The sequence below is a fragment of the Benincasa hispida genome, chromosome 8 (genome assembly GCF_027475165.1).
Source record: "Benincasa hispida cultivar pf3 chromosome 8, pf3_genome.v1.1, whole genome shotgun sequence".
Classification (NCBI taxonomy): Eukaryota; Viridiplantae; Streptophyta; class Magnoliopsida; order Cucurbitales; family Cucurbitaceae; genus Benincasa; species Benincasa hispida.
Window position 1 is genome coordinate 57,882,235 of NC_143485.1, and position 9,938 is coordinate 57,892,172.

General features: G+C 30.2%; 1 protein-coding gene across 1 annotated transcript; it reads right to left on the reverse strand.

The window, feature by feature from the left end:
- Positions 1-1,800: 1,800 nt before the first annotated feature.
- On the reverse strand, positions 1,801-3,561 carry LOC120082507 (cotton fiber (DUF761)). Its single transcript, XM_039037704.2, has 2 exons — positions 2,757-3,561; positions 1,801-2,333 (listed from the first exon to the last, which is right to left on the reverse strand). Exons 1-2 carry the CDS (start codon positions 3,370-3,372, stop codon positions 1,954-1,956), a joined length of 996 nt encoding a protein of 331 aa, XP_038893632.1. The 5' UTR covers positions 3,373-3,561; the 3' UTR covers positions 1,801-1,953.
- Positions 3,562-9,938: the final 6,377 nt, after the last annotated feature.

Genomic DNA, 9,938 nt, shown 5'->3' on the forward strand with positions numbered 1-9,938 from the left:
TGAAGATGCGGTGATCATAAATTATCGAGTGGTGCCATTCAGCCCCCATGACATCAACGAGCTATTTAAGCTAAAAGACATCTTCGATACACCAGGCAATCAACTGATTGAACATCCATGCATTAAGGGTTTTGGGGCAACCTAATTCTTAGTGGAAGGTATCAATCACAGGCATTAGGACACTGGCTTCAAACCGTCTCTTACCAGAGGTGCGATTATGGGTGTATTAGGTCAAAAAGTGGATCATCCCTACAACGCATGACAAGACTATCTCCAGGGACTGCGTAATGGTTGCCTACTGCATTGCAAGGGACATCCCCATTAACATCGGGTGCATAATCGCCAATCAAATCAGGGGGACCATCGGCAAACCTCGTGGCTAACTTTTCTTCCCATGGATTGTCACCAGCCTTTGCCTATCGGCAGGCTTTGGAATTGATGAAGAACCTAAGACTGAAGTACATAGGTTGATCAACAACAAGATCTTGAGGATTATTTTGAAGGATTCATCGCATTGTTCAGAGCCAATCGCTAGACCCAAGCACCCCATCATGACTTGAATGCCCTATATCCACCAAGAACCAAGCGTCAAAGAATTTCTTCCAAAGGCAAAAAAGTTGTCAGAGAGTGAGGAAAAACATTGTTCTAAATTTGAGGGTGTGATAACTGGTAGAAATATAATTTATTATAGGCTTTTACTTAGAATAATGAGGATAGATGAGAAGAATATGCGTCAATTTTGTTAAGAATTTATGTTATATATTAAACTTGTGCTGAAGTATTTCATAAACATCTGTTGACTGCATATCACACTGGAGCTCTTTTAGTTCTTTTGGCCATATAGGGACAATAGTGCTATATATAGATGCTTCGTGTAGAGCTAATGTGAATTTCTTCGGTTATGGGGTGGTGCTTTTGAATGAGTTGGCTTTAGTATCAACGACTTCTTATGGCTTCAAGGAGCCTTGTCTTTCTCCTATTTGCATAGAATCAGAAGTGGTTCTTGAGCGTTTGCATCTAGTGGCTACTTCGAGAATTGACTTGGTGACTGTTTTCTCTAACTCACATTATTGATTGATATGATTAATAAGATAGTTATTGCTCATCAGGATGTAGAATCTTTCTTGATCGATATTCAGAGGAAGAAAGAGTCGTTTCAAAATATTCTATTTCGTTTTGTCAAGTGCAATTGAAACTCAGCGACTCATGAGTTTGAGTCACTTGAAGAGGTTTCTCTAAGGTGTCTTTCTTGTGGCATTTACACTTTCCAAGTTGGTTGGATTCTTGTTGTAGGTATGATACTCATAACTACGTTCTTGAGTCAGAAGTATGCCTTTTTTTTATGTTTTGGTCTTGTTCTTTTGTTTTTCAAAGAAAGAAAGAGTCTCTAATTAACAGTTTTAGTTTTCATGGTCTGTTCTAATGTGACGCTCTAAATAAATTTATAGAAAATGTTAGTACTAATTTGATAGCTAAATTATATCTAAATTGATAAAAACAAAACAAAAAGATCTACCAGATGTTAATAAGAGCAATTTTTATGTTTTACTCATCACTACTTTACAATATATCTCACCAAAAAAAAAAAAACAACTATTTTAAAATTACAATTATAGGGACTAAAAATTAAAATTCAACTGTCACACATATATTTGAGGCAATAATTCCATATAAAAAATAAGTTATGAACACCAATAATCGGATTGATTTTTTTTTTTTTTCCCCTTTTCTTGCAACAATAATCCCATTGATTTGTATGGGAAAAGAAACAAAAATAAATAAATAAATAAACAAAATAACTTATACAAATCTATAATTTTTTGCTATTATGGAACATTTCTAAAATTACAATTCAAATATATATTTTTAAAATTTTACAACTAAAAGAAAAAGTAAATTTCCATTTACCCAAAGGAATTAAAAAAGCTCCAAAAGGGAATAATATGTAAAAATTCAGTTATCACGGTTCACCATCTCCCAATACTTCTTCAACGACTGTTCCCTCTGCAACCTCATCTCCTCGTTGAACCTCCTTATGAAATCCTCCACTCGCCGATTCAAATCGTCCTGACTCATCGACGCTTCTTTCCTCAGCTTCACCGCCTGACCTGACACATTCACCGCCGTCATTGCCTGATTCGTCCTGTCCTTCAAAGTCTCCGATCTCGATTCAACCTCGCCGCCGTTATTCTGACGGCCGTGATTCTCCCACGTCTCGTTCTTCTTCATGTGCCTGCTCAACGGCATTGCTCTTCCTTCCGTTATCGCCTTCCACGTGTTCTCAAGCGTCTCGTGCCGTTTCGCCTTCGATACTACTCCCAGCACCTTTCCGCCTGAAAAAATGTTCACCGGTAAACAAATCGCCGATCAGAAATTTTTGGTTACTGTTTATCCAATGAGAAATTCTATACCTAACAGTAACGATCCTCATGGCTGTGTTTGTTTGCCTTTTTTGCCCTATTTTTCTTTCTTTCTTTTTTTAATTTGTGCGTGAAAACGACGCTTACATTACACAACGCAAGTGGTAGCTGAATGATTGCGATTAGTTTTTGTTCATGTTTGACATGCTAAAGTTGATTTTTCATTTCAAGAGACGTAAAGAAATTGATTACAGCGCCGGCTATTTCTCCCCGACGCCGACCAAAATGTTTTTAGAGTTCCGATTCTCACTGTTTATCGAATTACTAGGCAATCTAACGCTCGCTTGAAGTTTTCAAAAGAAGTGCGAAATTAATATAAAATTGATTAATCATTACCTTCGGGACTCGCTTTAGCCGATTTCCGGTGACCAAATCTGGAAGAAACAAGCGGTTTCTCCGGTAATCTCATCCTCTCCAGCGAATTCCTTCTCGGATTTGCCGATATGACAAATTTGTCCTCATCCTCTGCTTCAGCTTCAACAGAGCTAATCGTCTCGATAACCTTCGCTTCCGGAACAATTACTTCTTCTCTCGGCAAGATCACCGCCTCGATTTCCTTCACTTCTGGAGCAATTGCTTCTTCAAACGGCAAATCAATCGCATCGATAGCCTTCACTTCCGAAACAATCAGTTCATCTCTCTGTTCATAAGCCGTTGGCGATTCTACAATAGTGAATTCCGAAACAATCTCCCTAGTTGCAGAAGGAATCTCAACATAAGCATCGGCTTCCTTCTGGTGGAAGCGCGAGGAGGCGACGATAGAGATGATGATGCCGTTGATGATAATGTAAATGTAAGGAGGTCTCAGGCAAGAAATGAGGGAGTTCCAAATCAGAGGCACATACAGAACTGAAAACTCAAAAACCAAAGGAACGGAGACCTTCAGAGCAAGAGCCATGGAAAGAACTCCGGCCGACATCAACATAGCCTTCAAGGAGAGCAACCACGCCATTTGTTTCTTCTTGTTTGCTGTAGTAATCTGAAACTTCGCCGGTGATGTTGGCGGTCGGAGGTGAAAAGACTGAGAGTGTCGTTATTCAAAGTGCGGATGTGGTGTGGGATCGTGGTTCGGGTGGCAATTCATTTATATAGGGACTGAGTGAAGGGACGGGGTTTGGAATGGAATCTGAACCGTTGGATTAGACATAGGGAAAGGATCGACGGCTAGTGATGAAGAACTAGAAAGTACGTGGACTGTTGAATTGGGTCAAATAATCCAAGCGGTTCTTGGTGGCCCAGTTTTTAAATTAGTGGAAGGGAATCAAAAATAAATGAAGAGAGGTCTTTGAATTGAAGTGATGTTGTCATAAAAAGAGATATTTATTTATTTATTTGTTCATTTAAAGAACCGTTAAAATCCATAAAGATTAATGTGAACGTGGAACCATATGTTTTCAAATATATATATATATATATATATATATATAGATAAATATTAATTTAACTTAGATACTTATATCAATTTAAATCCTAAATTCATAATTGTTTTAATTTAGACTAAAAACATTGATGGTAATATCAATTTAAATCTCAATCTAATAATTATATCAATTTAAACCCTAAACTTTCATATGTTTATCAATTTAAACACTAAACTTTTATAGATAAATCAATTTAAACCCTAAAATTTAATAATTGTATCTAAATAAAAATATAATGAAGAGTTTAAATTGATATACTTACGAAACTCTAAGGTATAAATTGATACACTTATGAAAGTTTAGTTTATAGTGAAATTTATACCATTCTAAAAATTGGGAGGTATAAATTGATATTTACCTTTTAAAAAAGAAAAAGAAAATTGAGGTTTGAGTCTAGCCTTTTATTTCGGTCATTGTAATTGTGAAGGGAAAAAAAGAGAATAGAATAGTAAAATAAGTGTGGTCATGTCAAATGGAAGGTTGTAATTTTGAATGAACGTTGATCGTATTAAAAGAAAATCCATAACTTACGTCTTGTATAGGCATATTTTTATAATTTTGAATGTTTTCAATTAAATTTTTAAATGATTTTTAAAATATATATATTTACGTATGTATATATTTGAGAAAAATGACTCTTTTTGGAATTTGGATAAAGTAGAACTTGGCATATGGGTTACATTTGTGGGGTACCTTCTTACTTGGAAAATTCTGTAGTCAGAGTAGTTCTTGTGGTGTTGATGATGAAGACCCCATTTTGGTGGCTCCTTTTATGTGGTGATTTAAAATTTAGTTTCTCATTGAATGTTGAATTTGATTAAATAGTAAAATACATGTCATGTATTCTATTGTGAAATGGTTTTATGTAATGGGTAAAAGTATTAACACTTTCCCCAAATAAAAAGAAAAAAAAAAAACTCACTATTGCATTAATGTGGTAATTAGATAAGTATGCACAGAAGGTAATGAATATATATAGAATTGAAAATAATTGTAAGGTAAGGTATATGCAGTGATGGTTATATGATTGTATGTGTTGAGAGCAACTAAGTAGGTGAAATGCAAATGATGGGCACATATTATGGGCAGGGCATCCTCACAACTTGCTATTAAAGTTACGCTTTACTGCCCATTTTTATGGATTTTAGAAACTGTGGCAGCAAACCCTCCTTTTCGCTCTTGAAAACGCTTTTTATTTATTATTTAAAGATATCCCCATTCTCAACGGTCGTTTTATTGACCGTTACTCCCGGTGGCTGTTCCACGATCCTGAAGCGGTGGCCCACTGGTTCCGCCCTGGCCCTTCCTCCGCCCTCGCACGTGTGCCATACCTTCCGCCACCGCATACGTCCCTCCCTGCCGACCACGGACTAAATTCAATTCTGTCTATTCAAAAGATAACCCTTCTTCTTTATTTAACAATAAGAAAGGAAATTAAAATTTTAAAAAACAGACAGATACCTTTTCACTTTTCTTCTTGATTTCCCTTATTCGAAGTATTTATATAATTTATACTTCATAATTAGTTTTCAGCTAACAGGTACAGAGACAGATACCAATATACAAGATACGAATGTTATACGATATGATGATATGTCAATTTCTAAAAAATTAAGATATGGATACGTTAAAGATAGGTTATTATATATATATATATAATACCCAATTAATTGTTATAATATTTATTTAAGTTAGATTCAATTGGATTCAAGAATATAGTGAAAACTTGAAAAAAAAAAATCCAACAACATCCAGTGGTGGTTGAGCGAATAGAGCAAACGGTAGAAAAGAACTAGAAGATGAAAATATTGAATAATGAAGTTGATGATAAAAGGAGTTTGAATCATGATTTAAATATATAGTGAGAGGGAAGAGAAGAATGACGATTTAATTATGTTTCGGATTTTTTTAAAAACTTTTTATGTTTTTATTCTTTATTATTTTTATAATTTTTAATGTGTTTTGTTTTGGATTGTTAGATTTAAATGAACTTTTAAATAAAATGGGTTGTCGATTGCAATTCTTTAGTGGTTGGGCTTAAATTTGAAAAGAAAAAATGATCCAACATATCTCTTCATGTACCTTGAAGTAGATATACGTATCTAAAAATTAAAAAATTTTAAAAATCAGTTATTTCAAATCACGTATCTAGATGTATCTGTATCTAATATTATCTGATACCGGTTCTTTACATAATTAGAAGTATATGTGCTTCCTAAGTCTTGAGATTTGTGTCTATTTAACATGTGAATCTCAAAAAGTGTGTAATGATTTCAAAATTTGTATCTACTAAATTGATGTGCTTTTCAATTTTGTATTTAATATGTACTTTTTAAATTAAAAAATTTTACCCCTTCAAATAAAAATAAAAATAAAAAAAAAAAAAAAAAAAACTAAATGATGTGCTAAATATAAATTTGAATTTCATAATTAATATAATCTTAAAGTCTAGTTATCAAATTCGTGTTTTTTTAGAAAAAAATATACGAAAGTTCGTGGACTAAATTTATAACTTTAAAAAGTTCAGATGTCAAATAACAGATACTTCAAAATTTTAGAGACTATATTTGTAATTTAATTTTTTTTAATCATTCTTATGGTCACAATATTTTCTAAATTTTTTTAGTACAATATTTTATTATAAGTATTTAATTATGGTATCATTCAAATCTACCTAAAGATTGATACAAATAAATGGATGAAGTTAGCATTAATCCAACAATAAATGGCAGCATGTTCTTTAATGAGAAAAACATTACATATATAGCCAAAGATTTATTTAAAACTATCCAACGACCAAAGTTTTATTTATCATGTAGTCTCACCCTATCAAAAAAACAATTAGATTTATTTTTGCCAAACCAATTCAAAATATAGGTTAACAACTAGAGATTTGTTGTTTGAATCCCCCACTTCATAATATATTAAAAAATCAATTAAATTTTACAAATTAATTAAAAAAGTAATTCATTTTTTTTTCTAAATGTCAAATTTTTTTTTAGTATAATAGAAGTGGAGGAATCAAATCACACACATATTTTTTGCTAATGCACACTATATACTAGTTAAACTATGTTATTTTGGTTTTGTTGAATCTTTTCGTATACAATTAAATTATAAAATTTCATATTGTATTATCTATGCTTCGAAAAAAATCTAATATGAATATTTATTGTTCGATAGGGGAGTCTTTTGATTTCTTTTCAATCTTAAAAGCGAGTAGTTTTTTTTTTTTAATCTAAAAAGATGAGATAATTAGAGATATTCATGAGTTGGGTTGAGTTGGGTTGAAAGACTTTTTTTAGACCCAATCCAATTATTCAGGTTATAAATTTCTTCAACCCAAATAACCCTTATTAAAAAATGAACCAAACCCGACCCAACCATAAAATATTTGGGTTGGATTGGTTCGGTTTGGGATAATCGGATTATTTATTTAAAATTTTGTTCTAAAAAGAAGTACAATATAAATATGTAAAAATCTTATTTAATTATTTTTATATATTAAATTAAAATTAATAACTCAATTTCAATTTAAATAGTAAAAAATTTCTTTCTAAAGTGCAAAGAAACTACTTTTAAGAGTTGTTAAAGAATAAATTATTAAAAAATATTGGAATTAAATAAAATTGAAATCAATATATGTATAAATAATTGTGTTATAAGTAATTAAAAAAAACATCTTTTAAAGGTAATAATAAATTCGGGTTGGTTCGGACTATATTAGATGAACCCTTGAACCAACCTAACGCATAAAATTTTCATTTATTTGAACCCAACCCAACCCAAACCACGCGGGTTTGGTTGGGTTGATCGATTTTTTTTTATCATCGGATTTTTTGAACATCTTTAGAGAGAATTATAAAGTTGGATAAACATACCACTAGGATTGAAAATTTGTAATGTACATCAATTTAGGGTCTATTTGGATTGGCTTAAAAAATTAAAAATCATTTTTATTTAAACACTTTTGATAAGAATTGTTGAAAATACACTTTAAAATTTATTTCGAACGATTGTTAAACAGTCTATTTTTTCTTAAAATAACTTATTTTTTAAATTAAAAACTTGAAAATCTTAATTATTCAAAAGCTCTCTCTACCCCAATATTTTAAATTGCGTCACCTTAATTAATAAAAATTAAATGATGTCGAGAGTATGAACCTAATCAGCGGAGTGTAATTAAAAATATTCACTACCAAAGTACACGTGGGCCATATTTATTAGTTAGGTCTATTCAAGTCAACCTTGAAGAATGCTGACTTTTACGTTAAAATGTTAATGAATTTACACGTATTGCTGACCATCTGGATCGGTTAATTAGTTTAAGAAAATATCAGATTCAATTTCAAAGAGAGTAAATAAATTAAAGAAATCCGAAAGGAAAAAACTATGAAATCAACGAATCCAAGAAAGGGATTGCCTTGTTAATGTGCAAGAATAAAACACTTTCTAGTTTCTATCACACCTTGAATTAAATGGTTTTTAAATACTAATTACATGCCTTTTAACTTACTTTCTTCTTCTCAAAAAAAAAAAACCTTACTTTGTTATTTTTCAAATTATTCATTATTAAAATTTATTTAATTTTTGGGTGATTGGACAAATTGAAAGAATAAAATAGAGTTTTTAAAAAATGGCCAAATAGATATTTTCTTAGAAATATGGCTAACTAGATTTGGTACTTTTTCTCCCAAAAAAAAAAATAATAATAAATTTGGTACTTTCGTAAATTAAAAGAAACTGACAGATATATACCCATGCATTAAGTTTTTCTAACTAAACCTTTACTATGAATAAGTATATTATTTAAGATAATTCTTGGATAATGTTAAACTTATTTAGATGGTCCTATTTTACCACAGGAAAATTTGTTTTCCTATAAAAACCAACCCACTTTAGTGAAAATTAATATCTTAAATCTAACCAAATAAATGTGTATATTTGTTTAGGTATAAAAGCAAATCATGTTAGTGGACAAGACACTCATTTTCATGTCAAAAAATTTATAAAACTTAGCCTTTCTCTATATATATTTATATATCAACACATTTTGGTGTTGGAAAAGATTTTTACTTTAAGAAATTAATACATAATTGATGGAATTAAAATTCTTGATAAATATTATAAAATTAAAAATTAAAAAAAAAAAAAAAAAACTTTGTAACGATGATATATATGTGTGTTTATATATATTATAGGTAAGAAAAATTTTGGTCCCTTAACTTTCATGAAAATAACAATTTAAACATTGAATTTTAATTGGTAACAAGTTAATCTATATACTTTCAAATTTGTAACAATTTAGTCCCTAAATTTTAATAGATAATGATTTAGCCTTTGTATTTTATAATTTGTTATGATATAGTATCGATTGTTATTTCTTTTTTATCTTAATTAAGTGTCCATTTCTATTATGGAATAACTTAGTCTTTATAGTTTATTAATAATTTGATTCCTAACGTTTGTCAATTGACACATGTAACTTTTTTTTATTAAATAATACAAATATTCTTTTTATTGAGGAACTAAATTATTACAAAATTATAGAGATACAAGACTAAATTCATGTCTTATTAACATCTAGAGACAAAATTATATACATTTGAGAGTATAGAGACTAAATTGTTATAGACTAAAATTTAGAAACTAAATCGTTAAAGTCCAACGACCAAAATATTTTTTAATGGATATATATTTGTGTAGTTTTATTCAATGTTGAAATTGGATGCATAAATTTTAACAACATTAATAAGGCTAAATTATACAAAATGTCCTTAAATTTTTTACTTTGTGTCAAAAATGCTTTTGAACTTTAAAATTTTTTGAAAATACATTTAAAATTTCAAAAAGAGTTCAAATATACTTGTACCATTAATTTTGGATGGAAACCGTTAATGTTTTGTTTCAAAAATATCCTTGAACTTTAAAATTTTTTTAAAATGTCCTTACCATTAGTTCTTTTTGTGTTTGGCTATTTATAGTTGAGTATGTGTTAACTTGAAGTTAGTATTTATATTTTGTTGTAACAAAATTAGTGTAAGAATGAGACAAATGAGAGTAAAATAAGAGTATCTATCTATATATATATATAATT